Here is a 27,977-nt window from a genome sequence, read left to right on the forward strand (position 1 = left end):
AATGGATATAAGGTACAGCCAATGGAAGCAAGCAAATAAAAAAATAAACGTGACCTCGATTCCTTATTTTCTTCAGTTTCACATTTGTGCAAATGCCATAACTCTGTGACAATGTGACAGTTAATATCTTGAGTGTTTTATGACTTTCACTTTAGTTTTGAATCACAGCTTTAGTCACGTTATAACTGAACTTCAAATCCCATAGTTCCGTGTTATTAGTTGTCCCTTTGCTATTACTTCCTCTTGCCCTGCGCAGGCTCACATCGCCACAGAATGCGGATTTCGAAGCTAATGAGAATAGCTAGCCAGTAAGCTAAAAACAAGCTTCTTGTTGTTAGGGTTTAGAAGGGTACAATGTCTAAAACGTATCCACAGCCCCCGTCATCTTCGGTAGCGACGAGTGCCGGAGGACACTCTTCGTCCTCTTCGTCTTCGCCTGCAGGGGGGTCAACATCTCCTGCAACCGTGTTGAACGTGCAGCCCGAGAAACCTCAACATTACACGTACGTAGCTAGTTAGCGGGATTAGCTTGTGTACACAAGTGTACACAACCTCACGTGCACTTAAACACAGAAAACAACTGTTAAAATGTATTTAAGGAAACTCCATGAATAGTAAACCTGCGTAAAATGGACAAAGCAAATAATGTGCTTATTTAGCGCTGTAGGTCTCCATAAAGAGGCCTAACGTTGGACATTAACAGTAGCCATTTCTTACAGGCTGTGCGGTGGAGCATCGTTTAAGTGCTTTGTTGTGTGTGTGTCACGGCAGCATTCATTAAGTCTTTGTGTTGTGAAAGTATATATATATATTAAAAAAAAAAATCTCCGTGAGGAATTTTGCTCACTGCTGCCGAGACTGTGTTGCGCTAAAACAGTAATTATTTTTATGAGATTATCTTCGTGAAAAACTCAATGATATCAATATATTCCTATTTGTGTAGGCCACTTCAAAATATGGTGACACCGTACAACAACATATTTCAGTCTCTTTGGCTGCTCACCTCTTTCCCAGATATCTGAAGGAGTTTAGAACGGAGCAGTGTCCCCTGTTCGTGCAACATAAATGTACACAGCACCGTCCTTTTTCCTGTTTCCACTGGCACTTCCTGAACCAGCGACGCCGCAGGCCAATACGCAGACGGGACGGAACCTTCAACTACAGCCCAGATGTTTACTGTACCAAATATGATGAGGGAACAGGCACCTGCCCCGACGGAGATGAGTGAGTGTAACAAAGGCTTCAGTTTAGCACAAGATACTTGCCTTGATTATACTTACAACAGAAACAAAAATAGGGATTTGTGTAAGGGGGAAGTTTTGTTTTTGAATGGCATAACTGGCCACACCATGTCTGGGAAGGTCTATATTAGTGGTATGTATAGTCTCTGTAAGGTTAATTTAAACAGAAAGACATAGTATTTAACTAAATGTCCACATTTTCAGGTTTGTTGTTGTTTTAGCAGCCCTTTCAAGTTTAATCTGGCAGGAGAATGTCAAATTCAAGTTCTTTATGAAGCGTATTGTGCAATTGTGTAGGTCTCTGAATGTCAATAGACCTTTATTATCTCCATTAAAAGCATCAAAGTGGTAATTCGGAACACAAATGGGCCAAAACTGTATGGATGTATGTCTAGTAGATGCTTTAGCACCTGTACTGTCACTCTGAGGGTCTCCCTCCAGTGAAATGTGCTGTACAATCCTCACAATGACCTATTTTAATATTAACAAAGAAAATGGAGATCTAAAGGATGCAACATGATTCCTGTTCTGTGACATTTTTGGTTCAGGCAGCCCACCATATAATGGCATCTTAGTTGTGGTTAGTTATGGTCAAAGTAGCCCATTTATTTAATTAATTATGTCCCTCCATCTATTTTCCTACCACGGACCCCTTCTTCTGTCTCTTCATAAGTCTCTTTTTGGGACTGATGTCCCTCCTCCTGCACTTCTCCAAAGCTTGCAGCAGCAACTGTTTGTGACTGCGACTTCTTACTAGTTTTTGCTGGTACTACTGACGGTGCAGCTGCTAACATATTGCTTACTTTGGCACATTTTGTTGCATTTATTTCTTGTTTCTCTTTCTTTTTCTCTCTCAGCTTTTCAGTTCCATGCTTTACCTTTTGTTTAGCCATCTTTATCAACCACTTCTTCCACACTAAACTCTATTCTACAAGGTGCATGACTGCACAGGGAAGGTAGGGGCGAGCCAGTGATGGGGCAATCCAAATTCTAATACAAATGAACCAATGGGCTGCTGTCAGTGCTTGTAGGGTAGTGTTAGAGTGCACAGCGGCCCATCAAGCTGACCTGTATGCTGTGTGCATATGGACACAAAAAACATAAAAAATTATATTTACATGTCATGTCTGATTACCAGTACAGTCCTGGTTGGCACCTATGGATAAAGGTGCAAAGGGTATATATTTTGTGATTTGAGCTTCAAATCAGAATACAAAAGTGTCCTTTAAATGTTGTGTGCTTAAAACATCTCACAGTCCTATTTACATCAGCAGTTGCCACAAACAAAGAATTATGAAGTGTGTTTTTCTTTACCTTTTTTTTTTTAAATACTATCCATACAAAACAGTTCATAATTTAAAAAAAAACATTGAAATGTATGCATGATTTGCATGCCTTTAAATAAATAATTTAACATTTTTGAATTTTATTTTTCTACATTCCAGGTGCCCATTTCTGCATCGAACAGCAGGTGACACAGAGCGCAGGTACCATCTCCGCTACTATAAAACTGGATCGTGTATCCATGAAACTGATGCAAAAGGCCACTGCAGCAAGAACGGCTCCCACTGTGCATTTGCTCACGGATCACATGACCTACGCAGCCCCGTTTATGACATCAGGTACACCAAATAAAACATGGAAGCGATCTTTGAAGTAGTTTCTATGTGTGTGGCTGTGTGTTGACAAAGTTTTTTTTCTCATTACGTGCTACACAGGGAAATGCAGGTGATGGAGTCTCAAGGAGGCTCAGGGACCACAGACGGAGGTGGAGGAGATGGGCAGTCGGGACAGGCAGCGAGTACAGCCCTCATAGAGAAGATCTTGAGTGAGGAGCCACGCTGGCAAGGTAACATCTGGAACACCACTTCAGGAGGAATTCAGGCAGAAAAACAGCTCACTGCTCAATCTTTGCTATGTACTATCGGCTTTGTGTTCCTACCTAAGTACTAAGAGAAAGATCATATGTGTGTAGTCATTAGGATATGGATTGCGTTGGTGTGTGGGGATGTAGCTAGTAGCTGTAGATCGTTTCTTAGTAGTACACAAAAACTCTCTTAATAGAACACAAAGCAAAGATGAAAACCAGGACATGGAGTCTTAAAGCGATCACCACAGTGATTCTAGAAACATGAAGACGTAGAAACAGAGGCTGTAGCCTGACTGCTCATCAGTTTACTTGTTGAAGCTTAGGGTCTGGCTGGTGGGCTGGGGTCAGCACTCACTCTGCTTTAACGTCACTGTGGGTTCTTAGCTAGCTTAGCGTTAGCATGCTGTCTGTGCAGATGGTTGCAAAGAGCTGAAGTTGTGTTAGCAGCATAATGCAAATATCCATGCTGTAGACTGCCACTATTTTCCTCCAACACATGAACTGAAATCAGCTGATTGTAGCATCAGTGCAAGTGGAACCGATAAGCAAGATTGATAAGCAGACAGACTAACAGTTACAAATAACTGGACTACTAGGAGCTGGATCTCTACATTTCTTTTCTAATAAGAACATGAAAAATTGTTAGTCTTCCTACACTGACAAACACAGTAATACAGGATTACCTTAGCTTGCGTACATTTATTAACATATGTTTGCTATAGCGTTTTTGCAACAATTCAACTTGGTTGGAGTTATGCATGTTTGCATGAACCTATTCTAATGTGTTAGTCTGAGTTACAGCACAAACTGATTTCTAATCCTCTGCAGAGATTTCAGTTTCCAAAACTCTGTTGTATCCTTTTAGAAATCTGATATGATGCCGTTTGTTAAACAGTGCTTACAGGTGTGAAGTAAATTAGGTTGTGTTTTTACAAAACCTCTTAAATGTTATTTAAAAACATGTTTTTTGCTTTAATTAAATGTATATATCAGTTTTTCAAAGGTTGTGATAATGTACAAGTTTGAACAAGTCTTGAATCTTTTCAGGTCCAATCACCATCCATATTGGGCTGTATTTTGAGATTGTCTGTTTATATAGATTTCCAGTTGCTGTAAGGTCAAATATTTTTACCTAATTTCCCTTGATCTGCCCTTACAGTCTGCCTGCCTCACTGTGTCTTTCCTCTCTCCTCTGTGTCTCCTCAGATAATGACTACGTGCTGTCCCATTACAAGACGGAGCTCTGTAAGAAACCACCTCGCCTGTGTCGTCAAGGTTATGCCTGTCCGTATTATCACAACAGCAAAGACAGGAGACGCAGCCCACACAAGCACAAATACAGGTGCTGTGTTTCATTGTGCTAAAGAAAGAAGGCATTTAAAACATGAGGCTATTGTTGTTGCTCAATTGGGGCTCAGTTGTTAAAGCAAATTGTTTGTTTCTTACCACCGCAGAGCGTTGCCATGTCCTGCGGTGAAGCAAAGTGAAGAGTGGGGAGATCCCAGTAAATGTGAGGGAGCTGAGTCATGTCAGTACTGCCACACGAGAACAGAACAACAGTTCCACCCAGAGGTTTGTCTCCTTTAGAGGAAATTTTATAGAACTTGACTGGAAATCACCCAAGATGTGAAGCAGTGTCTTTTTTTTTTTCTTTTTTTGGTTACAGATCTATAAATCCACCAAGTGCAATGACATGCAGCAGTGTGGCAGCTGTCCCAGAGGGCCCTTCTGTGCCTTTGCTCATGTTGAAAGTAAATCCCCACAAAACACCTGTGATCATGTCTCAGAAACCCAAGGCGCCTGATGAGTCAACTTGTAATTTTTGTTTTTCTTCCTCCTCCAGAGCCCTTTGTTCCAGAGGAACCATCATTCCCCAACCCCAGCTCCCCTCCACCCCCTAGGCCTCCAGACCCTATTCCTGTCCAGGAGGTTTCTGCCAGTCCCGGTTGTCACAGCATGGGGTCTTGCTCTATGTCGGACCCCTTCTCTCCTTCTGCAGGCTCATGTGTAGCAGAGCGGGGCTTTCTTGGTAGCGTTTTGTCTCTGTGTGAGGACTTGAGTGGATCTGCAGAACCTCAGTCTCCGTGGGCGGGAGAGGGAGGGTACGGCAGGGCACCTGGCTTTGAGAGGGAAGATCAGGTAAGAAGGACACGCATAAGAAAAAGGGAACGTGGTCGTATGAGTTCCTATTAAGATATACTGAAGAAATATAATCTCTAGAATGACGACATTACTGCAAAATATTTGTCCTGCTTATTTAAGGTCACTATTTTTCAGGCCAAACAAAGGGGTTTTGCTCTAGAGCAGCGGCACAGAGAACTAGCATCAACTCAGAACAAACAGGTTTTCTTGTTTTCTAATACGATCAAACATTTTGAAATGTATTTCTTGCTTATTTATTTGTTAAAGTAACAAAACCTTTTCTTTTTCTTTCTTCACAAGGACCTTCAGGTGTTTTTGCCAGTTGGCAGCCCTTTGAGTCTGTCCTCCAGTATCCCCTCTAGTCTGGCAGCCACACCACCTAGCCCTGCTCCGCTTGGACCCCCAGGATCCAGCATATCCTCTGGAATGAATGCTAATGCCTTGCCCTTTTACCCGACTAGTGAAACGGTGGAATCAGTTGTTGGTAAGTAAAAGTGAAAAAAAAGAAAATCCACATATCTCGCAGTTGTGACAGTAGATATGTAAGTTGTGGTGTTTTATGTGTTACAGAATCAGCCCTGGATGATCTCGACCTGAATGACTTTGGTGTGTCGGCGTTGGAGAGAAGCTTGGAGAGCAGCTCTGCTCTGCCCAGTGTGGGAGTCATGCTCGGTATTTGAAAGCATGAACACACACAGAATTATCGACATGCAAATATCTGTCTGACATCAAACATTATGTACATGTATGTAAAAATCATTTCTTTTTCTCTTGGCCTACAGGAGGTAGCCAGCTTCAGAGTTCTGCCCCAGTGAACATCCCAGGCTCTTTTAGCAGCTCCGCTGCTTTTAGCTCACCTTCACCATCTCCCCCAGTCAGGCCGCATGCTTCACCATTCTTCTCTACTCATCTGTCCCAACCTGGCCAATCAGAGAGCAGCTTCCTGGGACCATCTCATAGCTCTTTAGGTCTGTAGATTTTTGTTTAAATGATCAAATAGTCTCATACAGAACATGATTTTGCTTATATTTAATTGTTTCTTTGTAGGTCTGAATGGTATGAGTACTAATATCTGGGAGCACTTCCCATCAGGCCAGGGGTCTCCTGGTACACCTCCTACCCTACTGCCCTCTGCTCCTTGTGCAGAGACCTCCAGGCTCAAACAGGAGCTGGAGGAAGCTCACAGGACACTGAAGCAGTGGGGTCACAGCTGGAGGCACACAGCTCAGGTAGGTAGGTAGTGGGGCATGCAAATGCAAGCGTGTCCCTGAAGCAGCAGTTTGTGTGCCGTGACCTGCAGAAATAGAAGAAACAAATCCCAATCTGGACCGCACGTCATTTGTTCCGCCTGCTTTCTCTCGCAGTCGTTTGCAGCACTGAAAGCGGATGCAGAGGAGTCACGTGCCCATGCAACGCGGTTAGCCATGGAAGCAGAAAGAGCCAGGCAGGCTGAGGAGGAGGCGCAGAGACAAGCTACTCTCCTGCAGGAGGCGCTGGAGAGCTTAAGGAGCGGAGATAATCCTCATCTGTCACTGCACCAACTCCAGCTACTACACCGGCTGCCGTTGGAGTCGGTCCTCAGTTTACAGGCTCAGCTTTGTACCTGCTTACATGCTGTGGAACAGGTAATACCCACAACCTCCACGACCTGTTAGCCTCACACTGCTTGTTTTGAAGTCGAATAGCATCCACTCTAGTGTTCTAGCTAACCAACACTTTTTGGCCACATAGAACATTAAGGAGTTTAGATGTTTAGTTAATTAAGTAAGTAGGCAGTAGCTTACTCAGAAATCCTCAGAAATTATCTTACCAGTCAAAAAAAGTAGTATCAATGTTTTGATACTGATACTGGCTTAAAAGAAAAAAATAAAATGTCCCAGTTATGTGATATTTCATATCTGATAGCACATGTAAGAAGGCTAACACACAAAGCTGGCCAGCCTATCTCAAAGATGGTAGATGAAGGGTCATTGTTTAGTATCTGAAATGGTACGAAGCACAGTGAGGGTTACAGTCACACCACATTCCTCCAGTTTGTCTTCTTAGCAACAGAAGTGCAGTAGTTTAATTAGTGATCTCATGTTTTTTATTAACCTAATTTTCTATCAACTTCCATCACACACTTAGACTTTAATTAGAAATCTTGGCTACACGAGGAAAGCAGCGTTAATATAATTCTGAAATTGTGTTGAAATTGTTTTTTTTAGCATGAAACATGAAAACGGGACAGTGCCACCCACAACCAGAAAACGAGCAACCGGGTTTTAGAAAAAAAAAGTCACACAAACAAGAGGGAAATGTTCATTTTTTTTTTGAAGGTAGCATCAAAACTGAAAACGTTCTGGAACTCAAACATTCTTCACCATATGTTATATTGTCCCACTCTTTGCAGCTATAACAGCTCCAGTCTCCAGTATAATTAATCCCAAAGGTCAAAGGTTGAGGTCAGGACTAGTCTAGTTCTTCCACACCAAACTCTCTCATCCATGTCTTTGGGGGCTTTGTTTTATGAACTGGAGCAGTCGTGTTGGAACAGGAAGGGGCCATCCCCAAACTGTTCCCACAAAGTTAGGACCATGAAAGTCTTGGTATACTAAGCTTTAAGAGTTCCTTTCACTGGCTGAGTCCAACTCCTGAAACATTACCCATAATCCCCCCTCCACCAAACTTTACACTTGGCACAGTGCAGTCAGACAAGTACTGTTCTCCTTGGATACTCACCCATTAGATTACCAGATAGAGAAGCACGATTAATCACTCCAGAGAGCACGCCCTCACTGCTCTAGAGTCCAGTGGTGGATGCTGAGGTGCTTTACACCAATGTGCACTATGCACCTCAGCTGACCCCACTCTGTGATTTTATGTGGACTGCTACTTTGTGGCTGAGCCGCTTCTGAATTGATTCATTCACAAATGTTTATAGAAGCCGTCTGCATGCCCAGGTGCTTGATTTTATACACCTGTGGCCATGAAAGGGATTTTAACACCTGAATTCAGTTATTTGAATGAGTGAGTGAATACTTTCAGCAATAGGGTGTGGCTGTGGTGACGTAAATAACCTAAGATCTGAATTGACTCATTCCTAGTTATGGCCAATTCAATAAGTTGAGACAGATTCTTCAAGATTAGGCAGCCCATCAAAGTAATTATGTTGATCTCACTTATAAGGGGGGGAGAAATAAAGCCCTCTGGAAAGTCAGAGCACTCTAAAACAGATTGGAGCATGCCCTGATGTTCCCATCACAGGCCGGTGTCCTGTATGGCAATGGAGAAACCAAATCCCACAACTTCAAAATTAGACAAAAAAAATGTTTTTGGTCTATTATACTAACTTTCAGCTCTGTGTTTTTAGGCTCTGTGAGAGTAAACTGTATGATCATAGTTGAAAGTAAGGCTCAACCTCGATTTGCTTCCCTTTAAGCCCACTTTTTTCTGATTGGCTGCTCCTCAGAAACAATTCTGGACATGACCATATTAGAGAGATCTTGTCTCTGTGTGACATCCTACAGAGCCAAGAGCAAAAAATAAGTGTCTGATACAGAGATTTAGGTTTTAAACATGAGCTTTTGTTTATAGAACTTGTTTTATATGTGCTGGCTTCATTATTTGAACCTTTACCTGTATTTAACCTGAGTTTCCACTATTGTAGCCATCCATATATGGCAGAAAATAAAGGAAAGAACGATAGATTGTCTTTAACTTTATTCATACTGATACAAATTACTATAGATAAAAGGCATTTTACTACAACAAGACTTGTAAAACGACATATCTGTAAGGTACTGCAGTGGCTGACACGTGTGACAGTAACTTACATGTATGTATGACTAATACTGACAAACACCCAGTAACCTGATGATTCACTAACACTGTATATGAACATAACCATGTATTAATGTCTTTGTCCAGTTTAAGAGATGTTAACATGTCCCTCTTGTGTTTATTAAGGTGGTGTACAGGAAACAGAGACAGTGCTGCGTGACGTGTGGAGAGCAGGGCTCGGTGTCGCTGCCCTGTGGCCATGGACTACAGTGTGAGGGCTGCTCCACCTCTACAGATTGCCCACTGTGCCCTGAACAGAGCCTGGAACAGCAGCTCTCTTGACCTCACAATTCAGTGGGACCACCACAGATTCCAGACCAGTCAGTCCTGATTCCACAGACACCAGCCTCGAATTGTGTCAACAGTTCAGAATTACCCAGAGGTCATTTTGTTATTTGGTAACAAATCAAGCACTGACCTAGTTGTGTACTTCTAAGATGAGATTTACTCACAAATTGCCAGCTTGGTGAGCTGTAGTCACTAAGTAAAAGCTCTTAATGTGGAACTTTGAATGATGTTTCCAGTGGAACAATTTCTTTTCTTTCTTTTTTTTTTAAACTAGATGATGCTTTTGACCAGCAACACTGTTCTTTCCACCTGCCCCTGAGTTGTGAAAATCACTTTAAGACCTGCTGTCATTTCTTGTGTAACCCTAGCTATGAAACATTTACACAAATAGTTCTCAATTATGTTTTTTTTTTACTCTAAACAGAGTGTTTTCCATCCATGTGCAACAGGTCAGCAGTTTATTTGACTTTATTTTTTTATTTATTGTTTAATATTTTTGAGCCATCCTAACAAAAATCAAGAGGTCTGAATGAAAACACTTAAAGGGCATGGTTAGTTTCATCTAGCAATGAGTCTATATTGTTACAGTCAAAAAGAAGATATCCCAGTCTACTGATATCACATTTATAGATTTTACTGCATTTTTTTCTCCCTGTCTTTAGCTAAAATTATTTGCTGGTCATTGTTAACAGAAATATAAAAACAATAGTAGGAATATTTGTTTGAATTTACAACAGATGGCCTCTGTTTAAAGCACTCAGGTCTAATATTCTTCTACATAAACTGGAAGAATAAGCATGTTAACACAATCGAGGCAAACATAGTCAACTTGTGTACTCTTTGAAAAGACATATTTTTAATTTTTACTTTTTCATGTTAACTCAGACATAAGTATTTTTATTAAAACCGGCCCCATTGCTGTGTTTAAATCAACGCGCAACAGGTTTATCTGCCAATATTTTAGCATTTGTAGTAATCTTTGACATTTCAGCGTCAAATGTAGTCTTATATAATATAATATATATATACACACACACACACACACACACACACACACACACACACACACACACACACACACACACACACACACACACACAGTTAAGTGATGTCATACTTATCTCTTGCACTGATTAGACAAAGCATCAGGAAGCATACAGGTATGTAAAGCTGTGTGAGGCTCAAAGTGTTCATGATCACTGTGATGGTCTTCAGTAAACTCATGCTCAGCATAAGGTCCACACACAACTCATGCAACACCAGTGTTTCCTTCTGAGTGGATTTTTTTCATTGTTTTTGGTACAGATCATTAAAACAAATTGTATATTTTTGGAGGAACAGCTTGTTTCTGTGTGTTCATTATGACTGAATGGCCTCCTGTGACTGTTTCTCTCTCTGTCTTCGCTTCTTTGCAAAAGCCTGCGCCTCCCGGTCTCCTTTCCTGGACTCCAGTAACTGCAGGATGTTGTTGTCTACAGAAATGCACACAAACATGGGTTAGGCTTGAGTGCCACTGATGATTTACAATTTAAGGAACACTTTAAAAACACATCAGATCTCAATGGAAAAAAAGTGATGGTGATGTCTATAGTGATATGGTTAATGGGTTAGGGAGGAAAGGGATGCCACATTGTGAGATTGAAATGAAACTTATAAACCTACAGAGGGCTGATTTCAAAGTGAAACAGTGATATAGCAGGCTAGTATAAATTTCATTGCAGCAAGTTAAAATGATACTCGGAAGTTAGGGCATGCTCCTAATGAGCTGACAGATGGTGTCCTGAGGTATCTCCTCCCAGATCTGGACCAGAGCATCAATGAGCTCCTCGACAGTTTGAGGCGCAACCTGGCGGCATAACGTCCCAGGGGTGCTGTGTTGGACTTAGATCAGGCAAGTGTGCGGGCCAATCAGTGCAATTAATTTCATCATCCTTGAGGAACTGCCTGCATGCTCTTATCTTGTGAAGCCGTGCACAAAGAGGAACGTAGGACCTACTGCACCAGCGTAGGGTCTAATAATGGAGCCAAGGATTTCATCCTGATACCTAATGGCAGGCGGGTTGCTGTTGCTTTGTCTATGTATCTACCCACGGCTATGCCTTCCCAAACCATCACTGACTCACCACCAAACTGGTCACCTTTAACAATGTTAGACATTCTCCACGACATCTCCGGACGTCACATGTGCTCAGGGTTAACCTGCTCTCATCTATGAAAAGCCAGTGGTGACTTCATGCCAACCTCAATAAGTCTGTTTGTCATCAACATTCACACCAGTGGCCTGCTGGAGATCATTTTGTAGCTCTGGCAGTGCTCATCCTGTTCCTCCTTCCATGAAGGAGCAGATACTGTCCCTGCTGATAGGTTAAAGACCTTCTATGGCAGCGGTGCCCAGGTCCGTGAGTCGTTTGGTACCGGGCCGCGAGAGTGTCAAATTTACGGTTTTCAGGGTTTTTAATCGTTTTTTAGCGTTATTTTTTAATCGTTTTTATTGTTAGGTTTCCCTTGGTCTTTTCCCACGTGTTAGGAAACAAATCTTCTTTTTTTGGTACCAGTACTGGTTTTATTTTGTTGTATTTACCTGCGACACCTTAAAGGTCGGTCTGTGGTGCAAAACAGGCTGGGACGGCTGTTCTACGGCATGTTCATGCTTTTGAGACTGCCTATGCCAAACCTTCTGGCATAGGCAAGTACTTACAATATGAAGCGCCTTGAGGCATCTGTTGTTGTGATGTAAGTTTAACATACTGACGTACTGTTAGGCTTAGGATGCATCAGAGGCAGGCGGATTTGAGCAGGAACGTTATTTGGCTGTAAGCTGAGTTCATCTCCTTTGGATTCTTTAGCGACTCCCGGTATTGATCTGAGGGACAGAAAGGCCTCGCCTTCAAAGTCGTCTGACCTCAAGGTGTCGTGGTCCAGGACTGTGATCACCAGGCAAGCGCTGTGGGCCTGACACTGTTCCAGTGAAACCAGACTACGACAGAGGAGGGGAGGCAGATACATGAGATGAAACACGTAGAAAGAAGACAGCCACACAGGCTCACGTATGAGAGTGAACTACTTACAATTCAAATGCCTCGTCAAAAAGGGGATTGAGATCGCAGTTTTTGATCTGAGTGCAGCGAGGTTCTACCTCGGGAAAGATGTGGTAAGGCTCCAGACACAGATGCACGAATGGATCACTGAGACCTGCCGTCAATGCACACGTCACTGTATACTTATCATGGATCTAGAGCGCCTGTTTGTATCAACAGGATGTGTTTGTAACTGTTCTCACCATTAGAATCCATTGGTAGGAGGTTGACTGCATTCAGCACGTCAATTCTGAGTCTTTGGTCTGATGTTCTGTAGGATGCTAGGAGGGTGACAGCGCCGTATTTCTCCCCACTGTATGCTTTCTGTAAATCAGCAGAGACAGTGACAGTCTAAAAGAGCTGCAAAAGAAATTTGTGTGATAAGTGTTTATTGCAAAACTCACCTGCTCAAACACTTTCCCTTCAAGGTACTTTTCCACAAGCTGCTGGCTATTCAGGGAGTGGTGAGTGAGGTGGCTTTTGAGGGCCTCGACAGACACAAGAGTGAAATAATAAAGTCAAATCGTTTTAAACTCTTCGGTGAAATGAATAGTTTCTTCTTCTGCAGAGACTCACCTTGTACTCATCAGAGTGAAGTTTATTCAGAGGAAGTCCGTTTCCCTCCGCGTGGAAGCACTGCTCAAGGCACTGACATTTTCAAGAAATGCAAAAATAAATTATTACGCTTTTTACGGGTTTTTTTATTTTGATGACGTCCGCTCAAAATGGTCGTTCTAATGACCAGCGGTCACAGCTCGTCTGCTTCATTGATCTGTAACCTGGGTACACTGCAGTAACCTTACTGATGAGTTTCAATTACTAATTTAAAGTCTAACTGAAACAACATGATGTTCATTTGGTAAATAGTGGTCCCCATTTAAGTCAAAAAGGATGATAAAGAATAGCAGATGAACAGTACTCAAAGCCACGTCCTTAAGAAAGAGGACAAAATCCAGCAAAGATCTTACAGGAGCTGAGAGATCATTTTAGAAGGCCTTGGTTAATATACACGTCACCAAAACCTCATGAGAAATGTTCTTAGTGGAAGGGTAGCTGTTAAGATGCCATATTCAAGGTAGGAAAAAATGCTGAGGTATGCCAAACTACATAAGAACCTTCCTGAAAATCAGTGACAACAGGCCTTATTGAGTGATGGATCGATATTCGATATTTTTGGTATAAATTCTCATCAGTATATACAGAGGAGGTCATGAGAGATATAACAGTCTCAACATCACAGAAGAACGGAGCCAACATTCAAAGAGGAGCTTGGAATGTTAAGAAGATTGGAGAACTTTTCCTGAAGAGTGCTTAAAGAAATAACAAGACAGCCAGACAGTTTTCTGTGGCTGTGGACCAACCTGCAGTGTATATAGCAACCTCTGGGAGAACACCATTAGCCCCTCTTGCAGTTGATGCTGATTAGCCACCTGGTGGATGATTTTCACTGAGTTATTCCACAGAGGAGTCAGGAGACTGGATATAGAAGATAAAATAAGTTGACACTCTTTAGAAAACTTTCTTGAGACACTGAAAACAAACTACTGGAAAATACACAACACAAGCAGAGCTATCAGACATTAGGCTCAGTACCTGTTGAAGTTCTCTTGAACTAAGTTTTCATTCATGTACTGCAGCTCCTGCTCTATGTAGCGCATAAGAGGGGCTGCAGCCTAAGAACAGAAAAGAGGCTAAATGTTAGGCAAACACAGAAATTCAGTTCACATAGACTTGATTCAATTCAGTCCCCTCAAGGTGATTTATGTTGTGAGTTAAAGAGAAAAGCCAAACAATCAGACCCACTATCAGCAAGCACTTGGTGACTGTGGGAAGGAAAAACTCCCTTTTAACAGGAAGAAACCTTAGGCAGAGGAGGAGCAGCCGTCTGCTGTGACCAACTGGGGATGAGGTGAGAAAACTGGACAAAACACTGGAAGAGAGCAGGCATGACTCACATCCTCTGTGGATTTGGAAGGAATCCTCCGTCTGGTCGACATGTTTCTGACGTGTGTTTCAATGTCTGTGTTTAACTGAAGAGATATTTCATTTTAAATGTGTGAAATATAGCGTTTTTTAAAAAACTGTCCAGTTTTCCATTCTAGTCTTCGATACCTTCTTCCCAAGAGTGTCTAAAGCTGATCGGATCTCTCGGCCCAAGATGCTCTGGGCCTGCTGGAGCTGTGAGGGCAGCGTGTTTTTGAACTGGCTTTCTCCTATCACATCGTGAGTCCTGTCTCGAAGCCCTGCCCAGTTCAGCTGCGTGGGAAGTCGGGTCAACACAGTCCGCAAGTGCTCCAGGTCATTCACAACCACGCACAACTGCACAGAGAGGAGGAGGACAATCTGGTTGTAGCATTAATTTGTTCCTATAGATTATTTTTGTTGTTTTCTTCTTCTTACCATGTTAATAGCAGAGCCGTGGTCAGAGTTCTTAGACAGCACCCTGACTCTCTCCTTTAGGATTTTACAATAGTTCACCACAATCTTACAAACATCCTGAAAACACACAGAAAGCCGGGATATACAACCAACAATCTTTCCAACAATCACGTAATGTAACCAGTTTATAATCTGATATATGCACCTCGGTGATTTTGACCATGAGCATGAAAGCCTCCTCGGGGTCAGGCCAGGACAGCTGTTCCCACAGCTGGCAGATGGGCTGGATGCACGCCACCAGGTCCACTGCTGAGGAGCTGTGTTTTATTGGTACAACACCAGTTTGCAGTGGTTGGAGCTGAGAAGAAGAAAGGGTTTAAAAATATATATTGACATTTTTCTTTGTGGAAGAAATTTACATTACAATAAGAGTCTTCTGTCATTTACCTGGTCCACCTGGACAGCCCTCTCCACCCTGTCCTGAGTGGTGCTGAATGCCTGGTTCAGCCAGTAAGGCAGAGCCTCTCGGAAACCCTCATGAAAGTTTGACAGCTCTAGCACTCCCCTGAAAAGGCAAACAAGCTCTTGAGCTCCTATTACATTACTTGCATTAAACTCCAAAGTACTGACAGAAGGAATTTAAACTTCAGCTGAACAAACAAAAAATAAATAGATTAAAAAATGGATCGAACGCTTAACTGAAGTGTCAGCACCACTTTAAAAAACATGAATACAACCCGGTTTCTGTGCAAATTTGGGCCCACACGTGTAATGTTAATACAATTAAAAGGCAGTGATTGGAATAATTTGTATCCAACACAATGTAATTGACAAAATCTTTAGGGTTTTTGATAAGGAAACAGTTTATATGACTAATTGTGAGGTTTTCCAGCAGCTGTTTTAGAAACAGGGTGGTACATGTGGAGCGATGGGACAAGTGAAGGGCTGCCATATAAGATAGATCACTGAGTGTGATGATTTCTGACCTTTTCTGTAAGAAAGCTTTGTCTTTGTAGATGGCCTGCAAGCTCAGATAAACTGGGAACAGGCTGTTGGCTAGTTTCTGCTCCATCTGATCCTCCATTAACGACAAGGTTTCCCTCATTTCTTTTGCAATCTGTGGAGGAAAGGAGAGAACAATGTGGCGAGAAATGACCAGATTCATTAAGAAGAAGGTTGACGGGGCTTGAAGGGACTGTTCCATTTCTACTTACCAGGGAGTCAAACCTCTTATAGGTGACAGTGAACACATCAACTTGCACAGCACTGTTGTGATAAAAACATCATGAGAACAGGGAAGGTTTTCATTCATTTCAAGCTACTGTAAGCCAAGTAAAAAATAACATTTAATTGCCTTCTTACCTCACAAATACTCTGTTCCAAACGTCTTTGTTGTGTTTTATGTCTTCCTGCACCTCCCCAATCAACCTAGAGAGGGCGCTCCCAATCTCTGAGAGGTCCTGTGTGACAGCATAGTGCAAAAATAGTAAGTGTAGTGCAATAAAATGGAGATGCCAGGTAAGATTTTCATGATGTGCTTGACTTTACCTTAGTCATCGGCTGATGCAAACCCTTTTTGATCACGAACCAGTCCTCTGTACCTTTCTGATATAAAAGTAATGTGATGAGTACTTACAGTTATATGATGTACTAAACATTAAGATGGCAATAATCTCCCAAGTATGATGACTGACCTGCATAGCATCGGTGACCTCATCATGCAGGTCAAACTGAGCTGGATTTAATTTCTGAAAAGCCTGTGTCTTACAGATCTGGACTAATATCCTAAAAAAAAGCACAAGTACTTCATAATCAAAATCCTCAGCTACAACAGCTCTGCCGCCGAGTCTGTAAACACTTATAACCACGTGTACCTGAGCAGTCTGTGTAGTTTCGGAGTAGCGCTGGGTGTTGGAGGGAAGATGTCTCTGTATTTGGCCACCAGACACAGGCCGTACTGTAGGAAGCCGTGAAGAGAGTCCCCAAGTTCCTGTTTCTGATAACAGAGTGCAACACCTTCCTCAACACTTCTGGCATTGAAAGTCAGCTCCTGGCTTCTTTTAACTTTTTTATTAATGACTATCACAGGACAGAAAAATCATCATTAAAGCGAGATGACGAGTAAAAGTAGGTGACATAGTTAGGTTGCATTAGCAGTGAAAGTATGCAGGTCCCTGCGCTGTTAAAGCTCTTCACCTCTTTTCAGAAATTCTCACAGTAAAGCACATTTGCTTCTGAATTATGCAGCTGTGTGACAGTGAGTTGAGCACTTATACCTGTTGGTAGGGCAGCTCCTGCTGGTGCCAGTGGTATTCTATACTCGTGAGCTGCTGTAACAGCACAGACGAGTCCACTTCTAAGCTCTGGTACAACTTACTGTACGCCACCCATTTCCTGTCAGGGGCACACACATCCACATTTATTCAGAAGCACAACTGAAAGCTGGCACAGCAGTAACAGTAACTAAGGTTAACAGCCGCACTAATGTACTCGAAAGACCATTTTTAAAGTGAATTTGTTTTTGACACACAGTCTTCTAATTTTGTCTTTAACTGATGTGTATTGGTAAAATCCCAAAATGACGAATGTAATTAGGTTTCAGTTACATTTTGTGGGGATTCTTTGACTTGGATCACACTGACTTACAATATGTCCATCATACCTCTGATGCAATATCACTGGAAGCTGATAAATGATAAAAATATAGCAATAGATTGATAGATCTAGAGTTTATGATTCTCTTCAGCTAACGCAGGGCTTGTTTTATCTTCTTCTCATATGAAATTTACAACATGTTAAATATGGTGCTTACGCCAGGTCCTGAAGAAAAGGTGAGAGGTCGTTCTGCGTAGCGTACAGTTCGAGCAGAGTCTGGGCCTCGCCGCACAACTCCCCTTTCCACGGGGCAGAACTCTGAGAGACACAAAACAAGATCAGAAGGTTAAAGGGAGAGTTCACCCTAAAATCTAATCCAGACATTTTTTAGTACTACTACAGGCCTGTGCTGCAGTATTGTTTCGATTGTCCATCCGTGCAATTGTTTAAATATAAAGATGAATGTCATGATTCTTTTATAAGGTGTTGCAGGTGCATAAGGGCTAAAAAGGTGGTTGTAAAGGCAATGTGATGGCATCCTGACATATCCTGCATAATTCAACTTTTGTAGATATAAATGAGATCCTGTCAAATTAAAATGATATGACGCTTTTATTAAGGCGTGATAGGTGCATAAATACTCTGCTGATAAGTGGTTTCCGAGTAATGGGATAGCATCATGATATGACATGTGTAATTCAGCTTTTTTCAGATGTAAATCAGACGTTTTTGTCATGTTCTTAAAATGATAAAACGCTTTTATAAGGTGTTGCTGGTGGATAAAGGCTCATTGACATCATCAGAAAGGATAATAACATCATGATGGCATCAACATATCTGATATCTCTAAGTGGACTTAGATGAAGGGTGCCAAGTTTGGTTGAGCAACTCTTGAATGTGTAGTTTGCAGACAGACAGACAGACATTTCCGGTACTACAGTAAGCTTTATTCCTCTAAATAGTCTTTGTTGTGAGTTGCTGACTTTTGGAGATCCCAGCTGTAAAATTAGTTGTCTTCTTCTGAACAGAATGGCTAAATCCAATCCAATAAAACAAAATAAATAAAAAGGTCACCATCACTGTCTTTCCAGAAATCCAGAAACAAATAGTGAGAAGTTTCATGCAAGCACTATTTTCTTCCCAACAACCACCAACCGTAATACTTTACAAAAGAATTTGAGGCTTGCTCTTGTGACAAGATGCGAGCACTGATGGTGCCCCCCTTGGCTGATGGGTAATGTTAGCTAGCTCCACACTCGATGCAGTTGGGTGTAAAGGAAAAAGTTCCTACATGAAACGGTCATAAGAAGGTTTGTGAACTTTTCGAGTGAACTTTGTTTCTATTATCTATTATGCTTCATGGACAGAAAAAGAAACTTATTGAGTTTTTCAAATTAACTTTTCGTGCTTTGAGCATTAGAGGGGAAGTGGTTAGGGTTAACTACGTAATTAAGCAAAAGTACACATCTTTACGTTTATTTTCTGGTGAACTGTCCCTTTAAAGAAGAAAAAGACAGCACGAAGAGAGAGAAATGAGAGACTGATGAAGGATTTTGAGAAGAGCTGAGAGGATGTTTGCCTAACCTGTTGCTTTGAGATGTAAGCCTGGACAAACTGCTGCAGAATGCCACAGTAGTTGACGTAAGCGCTTCGGCCGGCGCTCAGGGTCCCATCTCTCTGTCAGTCACACAACACATAGAAAGTATTTTCTGTTAGACATATAAATGCTATGTTCTCTGTTGTGCAAGAAGCGCAAGTCTCTCCTATTAGAGTATTGTGTCATTAACTTCACTGTTATTGAATCCACTTCCTCTTTCTTGAGTAAGTTTAGACATCAAAGAGGTTTCATGAGTGCACATTTCTTCATTTATTCTAACAGAGACGCTCTGTAAAACTACGCTCTGTAAAACTACACGGACACTGCAAAGAGGGCATCTTTTTACCCCTTTGTGGATGAACTTGAGGTTAAGGTGGCACTGGCCACGATTAGGGTAAGTCTCTGTTCTGGGCTCCAGAGTGTACCAGTTGTCTTCAGTACAGTGGAGCTCCTGTAGTGTGAGGATAGAAAATGGTTACTAGACTGGAAAGAGAGCGCTGAGCAAAAACAGACGATACAAAAATAAGATCATTTAATACCTTCAGTTTTATAACGACTTTTCCCAAAAAGTCGTCTGTTCCTTTTTCTTTTTTGGCCTCCTTGATCATCCTAAACAGGTACGAGTAGAAACACTTAGCTGTTTTGCATAATCAACTTTTTATGTGTAAGTCACAGAGAAAGTAGAATACCTTCTTAAATTATTTAGGTTGGTTGTGAACTCCTCTAGTTTCTGTGTGAGTGACACCTCTTCATCTTTGTCCCTGTAGCAGAAAAGGCACAGCACAAAGGAATGCAGTGAAAAGACCATTTTATAGGGAATCTAATATGCTCATCTCAAATGCCATATTATTGTTTTTGCACCCTACTAGAGCAGCTTTGCATGATGGGCAGTTCAAGCTAATCCTTATTAATCCTTTCAGCTAGCCGTCTTTGTGAAATAAACAGTTTTAGCTCATTCTTGCCCCCTTCAAGCACACTTTGTTCTGATTGGCTGCCTCTCACAAACAAATGTTAGGAACAGCAGGTGGGTGGGGCATCTGTTCTCACAGCTAGAGCTCTGTATGCATGAGAGGACAGTAGTCTCAAGCCCGAGCTTTGGGCTCACTTGTAGCACAATCTCTTGTTCACCCATCATTTGAGACTTTGACCACATTTAATTTAATTATTGTAACTCCATATATTTGACAGAAGATAAGGAAAAGCATAATTAATTAACTTTAAAACAAACAAAGTGAAGGTTTCTGTTTTTCTCACCACATCTCAAGGTGGAAGCTGGCACCTGCAAAATGTCCAAATTCTCTGAAAGGAAGAGAAACAGTAGAAGGTAATGTGGGCGTTTCAATCTACTTCAGCAGAAATGATCAAGAATTGTGACTCACAGTATGAACGTTTGGTTCCAGATGGGGTTAAGAGTTTGCTTTTTAATGTCTGTTTGGTAGATTTTATCATGTGATACTGCATCCTTTACGACAGATTTAAGGGGTTTGGCTCTGGACTGGCGAGTCCGACTCTCCTCCTCATCCTCCATTATAGTGAGCAAACAGTATGGATCACTGAAACCTGTTCAAAACAAACAGTTTTTGATTAACTCAAGTCACCTCCAAAAAGAGATTAACCAATCATAAAAATGTAAACTCAGTAAATTCAAATATGAATCACGTTTGGTAGAGGAGAATGACTAAAGATTCTTAGAAGGAAGGCACAAGATCTTCACTTCTTTTTTTCTGAGGATAATCATTTTGAGAAAATATGCACATTATAAACTATAGACTATTAACCTTATCAGGATTTGCAAACAGAGGAACACTAACCATACGACATTAACTAGTCTGGCATTTCGGATTTGTGACAATCATGGCGACAATGAATCAGACCCCAGTCACACAGGGCTGGAGACTGCTGCATAACCATCTGGCAGTTTAGGGTTGTCTACAAAATAAATCAAATCGATCCCTGATTCTTCCAGTCCACATCCCAAAGTTTTCCTTGGGTAAGATGCAGAACCCCATTGGATGAGACTTAACTGAGGAAAAAGATACTATATAAATAGCAGTCTATTTACGAAATTAACCAGAATTCTCCAGGAACTACCGCTAACCAATCAGGTCATACACATTTTTCTCTAGCATGGTTGTATCAAGAACATGGCAGACAACAATCCCCCCCACCATCATGTAAGAAACTTCAATTGTAGCTTACAAGCTAAATGCTAATTTAACATGCTAAAAAGGTAACAATGACAATGGAAACACGACAATTCTTCAGCATTAAGTTGCTAGTATTTAATCACATTTTTAGACATCAATCATCATTTTATATCATGAGTTTTGGGGCTTTTAGTTATAATCCACAGTACTGGAAAGATGGCAGCAAAGAGGCACAATGTTCAGCTTTTCTAAAACATTCCAGCTCAAAAGGGAAAATCTGAAATACCCAAAGTTGCACTTTTTAATGTCAATCCATCCATTACCATTTGGAAGCTATGTCTGCTTTTGCATTAAATGTATATGATCGTGTTTTTTAGGCACTTTCGGTGTTTGACTTTTTTAGGTGATCACACACAGTAAATTTGATTGATTAATAACTTTCATAGTATAATTTCTATTTCTTTGTTTTAAAAAAATAAAGAAAGAAAAGAAAGAAAGAAAACCCCCAAACAAAAAATAGTAAGATGATGTGCAGTCTGGTCAAGTCTAGCCTAGCTGAAATCAACATCGATATAGAATCTCTGGCTAAAAAAGAAACACATTAAAAGGAGTCTCAATCATCACATCACTGAAAAGTGATAACCCCCTCTCTGTACGGGAAAGGCAAGAACTCACCACTGATGTCTTTTCCCAGAATTCCCTTGGCTTCCTTGACAGTGGCCATCAGACAATATACTGGGGGCTGGATGGATAAGAGGGTTAGATAATAAAACAACATTAAACAGCATTAACTGTTTAATGTAATATTGTTTGCAGCATTAAACATACTGATGACATCATTTCTGCCACAGTAAAGACAGTGGAAAATAGAATTCTTATGACTACTATTAATAGATGTTGGTGGTCTTCAGCATCGCATTTATTGGAACAAGTATGCAGACTTCCTTTTCTCACCTCTGTGCTCTGTACTTTCTCCAGCAGACTGTCGTGCTCTGATTCTGTCATAGTGAAAGCCTGGTAGATAGGATGGATTGAACAATCATCTAGTTGCACACCAACGCAGTTGGAAAGTTATGAGTGCCGTTATACACGCGTGTACGTTTTTACCTCTCGGATGTACCGTCGAAGCTGGTCATCTGTGAAAATCTCATTTGAAGACGGTTTCCCCATTTTGTGTGCGATGGTGTACAGTAGCTCCTTATACAGAGGCTTGAGCTTTTAACAGACATAATCAGATTGAGAACGTTGTTTGAAAATGCCATTTTATGTGCTGAACATAGTCATACACTGGAAGTGATTATACCTCCATCTCCTTGTGTCTCCTTGCTTTCTCTTCTGGATTTTCATCTTCTTTAAAATCCTAAAGGAGACACGGGAAAACTATGTTTCCATGATTCTGTTTGATAAATATGGGAATCATGCATAATTTTAACCTGAAATTTAAGCATTTAAAACACATGCAGGGTGACTTACCCTCCCTCTCAATTTCCTTGTCAACCCCAGTTTACGTGTATGCACAGGTGAAAACTGGAAAGGGAAACACAGAAAACGTCAAAAAGCAGACATGAAAGGAACATTTTAAAACTATACAATGGATTACAATGGATCACAGTGAGTTTCAAGTTTGTGAAGGTATCGTATCTACGATCTAAAACGTCATCATTTCTGTACAGTGAAAAATATAGATTCAACTTGAAGGACTTGACATGAAATTATGCACACATATAAAATCCATTCATTATCCTCATACAATGCAACTTTCTCTATATTACTTTAGAATCAACATATCAAAGCTTCCAAATTTCTATTTTGTTTTTTGCCTCATGTAGATACCTTAGTTCTTAGTATCCTATGTAGATACAAATGTATCTACTAACTAATTACCACAAAGATTCTGCATATTTTGACATTCACTTTTCTTATAGGACGTGTTCTGGTTTGTCTGCAACTTGATTTTTTCTTTAGCAATACCTCCAGGTTGAATTCTGAAACACAGTTCTCAACAACTGTTGGAAAGATTTAGATTAAATTTTATACAGACATTCATTGTGTACAGAGGGTAACACCGATTGTGCCACCACAGTGTCAAAGCGTTAACCTATTTAGTAAAATAATCCAACATCTATTCACAGACTTATACAAGATGTCCAGTGTCCGGCAGCCTCGCCTCTGTCAGTGCGCCCCAGGGCAGCTGTGGCTACAATGTAGCTTGCCATCGCCAGGGTGAATGGGTGAATGACTGAATGTAGTGTGAAGCGCTTTGGGGTCCTTAGGGACTAGAAAAGCGCTATACAAATGCAGGCCATTTACCATTTGTGACATTCATTGTTCGAAGAGGATATGTCCTAGTAACTGTTCCCCTGTTCATGAGGGGACTTTCCTGTACCAAAGCCAGTACAATAACTATGGGAAGGATTGTCCACACATTCAAAGTCTTCTAATAACGAGACCTCCTGGCTTTAACATATTCAGTAAAATAGTCCAATATCTACTTGTCACATTGGCAGCTCTTTGAGCAAATTCCCTATAAAAATTCCTGAGATTTTGTACATTTTGACATTGTCCACAGAGGACATTTGCTAATGACTTTGAGGACTTTTGAAGGTGCTGTCCTGACAAAGACTGGAAGGATTGAAATGAAATTGTGCACAGATGTTCATGGTCCTCAAAAGATGAATTTTACAGATTTATTCTCTAGTATCACCATAATGTAATTTAGCAATTTCTCCCAATATCTACAGGACAGACTTGCACAAGGTCTGCAGATGTTAAGTGAAAAGTGCATATTCTTCACGTTGCCTCTACTCGAGCTTCCTCCACCAGTCCAAACATATGTGGGTTAATTTCTCTTTGGCAATTCTGGTTTGTAAGTTTGCAATAAACTTGCAACCTGTCCCATGTGTTCCTTGACTTTTCCTTCTTGGAGTTGGGATATGCTCCAACCCTTCCCGCATTGGATAAGCAGAACGAAATGGCTATTCTTAAAGGATTTATCGTAATGATTCTGGGGGGGATATCTGACTTTTTCTCAGCCAGTGCAACCAAGCTGATCTGCAATAAAATTTCTTGACCGCTATCGGAGGGATTAACTTAAAATTTAGTACAACAGTTTTTGTCACAAGAGGATGAAATCTCCACTAGTAAAAAACTTGGGTACATTTTGTACCAAGTGTAGCATAATGACTTGCGATGGGATTATTTTTCCTCTTGGAACAAAAGCAGCAGCTAAGCTTTGAGAAAGCGAGAGAGACATCTCAATAGTAACTCAACAAGTTATTGTTCTTTTTACTGATCAATAGATCTTGCATCACATGACTTCTAAAAATGGTGATCATGTATAACAGAAAGGTAAATTGTGTAGTTGCAGTGTATACTTAATGTAGTCTAAGCACTTTCAGTGGTCAGACTAGAAAGGAACTATATAAATCCATTCCATTATTTAGCCTTGAGTGGTAATTAGCAATAAACCTGCTAACCATTACACATCTAACTATCTATAAATATGACAGTGTCAACATGCTGAGAACAGTGATACAGAGTCTTTAGGCTCTGGTCTTTCAGTTTGGCTAGTTTGGTTTAGTTAAATTCCCCCCCCCCCCGAACACACACAAAAACACACACTGGTTTAGTTCATCACAGCCAAGCCAATTGTTTGTGTTTTTTTTACCTGTTTGAGTCTTGGTAAGCCATGCTCCTGGAAAAAACAAGGGAAAGGTGCTTATGTTGCACATTTAAATGGATGTAAAAAAAAGCAACTACTTCAGTTGAATCAAACTGAAACTAACAGGAATTTAAATGTGATCTCAAGTCACTACAGCCTTCGCTACAAGTTCTTCCTGTGCAAAAAGTACATCAATGCTGGTCTGAAGAAATGCGAGTGCTTCTTTAAAGTTTCTGATAAGGCCTGCCTATGCAAGAGACTTCCTCTGTCACTGATAATGAAACTGACTTGGAAGCAAAAGCAAACCAACAATCCAGGAAATTCACTTGAAAGGGAATCGTTATAAACATAGTCTGAAAATAATTATGCAGATACACACGTACCCAACCTCAACAAACGCACATGCACACGAGTACAGCATTTTCATTATGTACCAATGTAGCAAACCCTTCAAAAGTAAATGATTGCAAAACACTTTTGTGAAAAATATGTTTAATTCTTCATGATCTGATGTTTTCCCCCCCTAAAATAATAATGAATCATAGTCACAGCATCTCAAAATAGCCATTTGGAGACAGTGACTCAACTTCGGATGCAACAACACTGTTGTAGCTGCCATTTTATGTTTTTTTTTTTCTTTTAATTTTTATATAATTACCCTAAAATGCAAAAAAGCTTTGCTAGTATAACAAGCCACTGAAAACCAAACCAGGAAAATCTTTCAAACCCAGAGCAGAAATATTTGAAGGGATCATCAGTTTGCTTGTGGCCCGATCACCGTGTAACATAAGTAGTTAATAACTTAAGGAGAATCAAATTTAAATAAATATTGTGTAGCCTACAATCATGCCAACATATTGAAATGCACTGTAGTCCTTACCTGTTCAGGTGTTTGCAGTAGATTGTCTCCTTTGTTCGTGGGCTCACTTTGACTTGACATATTGATGCGAATCTAAGATCATCAGACTCCTGCCTCGTGAGCTGCTGAGTCTAGTGTGCGCGATATAGGGAAGCTGAGTGCTTTGGTGTGTTTCGATGAACTGTCACACAGCAGCCGGAAGTCATCACTTCCTGTAGAAGGTGGTAATGTCAATGACTGTGACTTATGACTTTTTCTTCATCTAGTGCCCTACATTTTGTTTGAATACAAAATACTGGTCTGGCTCCCTGTTACCTTTGCATATACAAACATCAACACACACACACAGTGTTTTACATCTCAGGACATGAGATTTGTTGTAAATCAAGCTTTAAAGGTTACATTCACTGTTCGCGTTATGAAATAAAATTTATGTCCTGGGAGCAAATTTTCCATAACTTGACAGATGATGAATTAAATAATGAAACTGCGTGTAACATGAGACAGTGCAGCCTGTCTGTGGAGTGTGGTTAGTTTTACCTGTGTTTATTTAGAATGTTGACTTACTCCATTATACTACTCCACTATGAGTTCATATACGCTGCTCCAAAAAACGGTACAGCCGACTAAACCTGTGATATTATTCTCTTGTTTTGCTTCTTGCTAGTGTCCTTGTCACTACTTGTAGCATAAGACAGTATCTGCAGGCTATTTTGGTTGCACAGGTAATCTAGTTTCTCCAGGAGGGCACATTTAATGCAATCTGAAGAATGTTGAGGAGGTACCAGAAAATTAAATAGCGAGAGCTGGACACTGTCTGGTCTACATATTTCTGATCAGACTCCTTGAGTAAGGGGCAAGGTCCTGAGATCATTTAGTGGGATCTGTGTTCACAGACTAGCATTTACAGCTCAAATGGCATTTGCCTAAGAAATACAGAGTGGTGCCTGTCCAGACACGTCTATATAGCACGCAATGCTAGACTGGCTAATGAGTTGGTGTTTTTTTTTTTAATTGAGAGAAGTTCAGGAGACACTATTTGCAGTATTTTATTATCAGGCAGTTAAAGATTTGGCTTGCATAGCTGTGGACCTCTATTCGGGCAGTCTGCACACGGAGAAGTGAAGCACAATTCCTAATTCAAAGTATATACTTAGACACATGGAAACAAGAAATATTTGTGATTGGCTATTGATGGAGAGATGCCACGGTTTAGACTCAACATACCCTGATTTGTTCTTCTCGAAGTCCTTCTGGATGGCAGCGGTCATTGTCCTCCACTCAGGGATCTTGTCCTGTCACAATAAAGTCTCCATGTCTTGTCCACTAGAACCACCTGTTGTCAGACACCCAAAGCCAAGCAGCCTGTCCTATCTGAAACTGTGTTGTGTAAAGGTGAAGCAATTTACTTTCAACACTCAACTCCTTCCATGCCTCTTTGTTAACCCTTCACAGCTTGAGATTAGTAAAGCTTGTATAATTCTAATGAAGAGTGTATCAACTCTATTATGAGCGTACAATTGCAACTAATGTTAAAAAGAAACCTTATTTCTAACACTATCAATCACAAAGACATCACATTCTATACAAAACCATATCTCAGTCTTTACTTTAAGGTACCCTTTCTTAAACTGTTTCAGTAATTGCTTTCACTATATTATATATTCTCTATTTTCAACTGGCTACATCGTTTTTAAATTAGCTAGATTAAAAAAGCAAGTTTAGCTTATAGCTAACTAGCTAAATTTTGCATTCTACACACCGGTTAAGGTGACAGTATATCAAGTTTTACAGTGCATCTGATGACTTTTTTTCAATGAAATCTCAAAATCTTTGGTTTATAAAATGTTCAATCAAATAAAATTCTTAAGGACTTTTGCTTTTATTAGACTAATAATATAGAAGCAATATACAAATCTATTAGCATGTGTGCAGCATATTAAAAAACACAGCTAATGAATATTTGGGAATTTTAGTTGAAAATTATTTGAATTAAACAAATAATTTATGTTGATGTTGAGGTGATGGAGTTCTTATAATTATTCAGAATTCTTATACAATCATTTTAGAGTAAATTTCAATCATCAGCCAGGTGTTTCCACACAGCTGCTTGTGTAGGCATTGAGAGTTTACCTCTATGGTAGCACTGAAGTGATATGAGCTGCAATCCAGGTATGACATGTTCCATGATGGCATCCTAGAGCTTCATGTGATAGCAGTAAACTTTGACAGTAAGGGTAGTTACATCACCTCCCGTGTATTAGCACATTGGAGTGAAAAGTGACATTTGACCCATCTG

At 40.6% G+C, this 27,977-nt stretch overlaps 2 protein-coding genes across 2 annotated transcripts; one reads left to right on the top strand and one right to left on the bottom strand.

The window, feature by feature from the left end:
• Positions 1-52: 52 nt before the first annotated feature.
• On the top strand, positions 53-10,701 carry unk (unk zinc finger). Its single transcript, XM_086302793.1, has 15 exons — positions 53-503; positions 1,015-1,224; positions 2,687-2,863; positions 2,960-3,090; positions 4,318-4,453; positions 4,566-4,683; positions 4,778-4,862; positions 4,955-5,250; positions 5,389-5,454; positions 5,554-5,737; positions 5,824-5,925; positions 6,036-6,221; positions 6,301-6,482; positions 6,618-6,878; positions 9,202-10,701. The coding sequence occupies exons 1-15, from the start codon at positions 355-357 to the stop codon at positions 9,355-9,357; spliced, it is 2,439 nt and encodes an 812-aa protein (XP_086158919.1). The 5' UTR covers positions 53-354; the 3' UTR covers positions 9,358-10,701.
• unc13d (unc-13 homolog D (C. elegans)) lies at positions 8,858-26,989 on the bottom strand. The gene is made up of 35 exons (XM_086302792.1): positions 26,906-26,989; positions 25,700-25,890; positions 24,826-24,852; positions 22,632-22,685; positions 22,462-22,518; positions 22,266-22,373; positions 22,113-22,172; positions 21,834-21,900; positions 20,391-20,571; positions 20,266-20,310; positions 19,701-19,772; positions 19,551-19,620; positions 19,358-19,462; positions 18,999-19,091; positions 17,632-17,732; positions 17,096-17,213; positions 16,694-16,815; positions 16,514-16,604; positions 16,368-16,424; positions 16,182-16,279; positions 16,034-16,085; positions 15,806-15,936; positions 15,267-15,384; positions 15,025-15,177; positions 14,841-14,936; positions 14,553-14,759; positions 14,396-14,470; positions 14,034-14,113; positions 13,802-13,916; positions 13,017-13,088; positions 12,845-12,928; positions 12,644-12,764; positions 12,432-12,555; positions 12,120-12,340; positions 8,858-10,835 (listed from the first exon to the last, which is right to left on the bottom strand). Exons 2-35 carry the CDS (start codon positions 25,757-25,759, stop codon positions 10,723-10,725), a joined length of 3,348 nt encoding a protein of 1,115 aa, XP_086158918.1. The 5' UTR covers positions 25,760-25,890; positions 26,906-26,989; the 3' UTR covers positions 8,858-10,722.
• Between the last annotated feature and the right edge of the window lie 988 nt (positions 26,990-27,977).

The sequence above is a fragment of the Aulonocara sp. 'chitande type north' Nkhata Bay genome, linkage group LG8 (assembly GCF_057382095.1).
Source record: "Aulonocara sp. 'chitande type north' Nkhata Bay isolate Kocher_YH1m ecotype deep benthic linkage group LG8, A_spYH_male_GT1.1, whole genome shotgun sequence".
NCBI classification, from domain to species: Eukaryota; Metazoa; Chordata; class Actinopteri; order Cichliformes; family Cichlidae; genus Aulonocara; species Aulonocara sp. 'chitande type north' Nkhata Bay.

Bases quoted from the DNA above. Each gene is read 5' to 3' on its own strand.
- unk (XM_086302793.1), top strand. From the start codon at position 355: ATGTCTAAAACGTATCCACAGCCCCCGTCATCTTCGGTAGCGACGAGT. The intron at 5,251-5,388 runs GTAAGAAGGACA...ACTATTTTTCAG, and splicing joins GCTTTGAGAGGGAAGATCAG to GCCAAACAAAGGGGTTTTGC. The intron at 6,879-9,201 runs GTAATACCCACA...GTGTTTATTAAG, and splicing joins GCTTACATGCTGTGGAACAG to GTGGTGTACAGGAAACAGAG.
- unc13d (XM_086302792.1), bottom strand. From the start codon at position 25,759: ATGTCAAGTCAAAGTGAGCCCACGAACAAAGGAGACAATCTACTGCAA. The intron at 17,733-18,998 runs GTTAGGCAAACA...TGTGTCTCTCAG, and splicing joins CTTACATCTCAAAGCAACAG to AGTTCTGCCCCGTGGAAAGG. The intron at 12,765-12,844 runs GTGAGTTTTGCA...GCTGATTTACAG, and splicing joins AAGGGAAAGTGTTTGAGCAG to AAAGCATACAGTGGGGAGAA.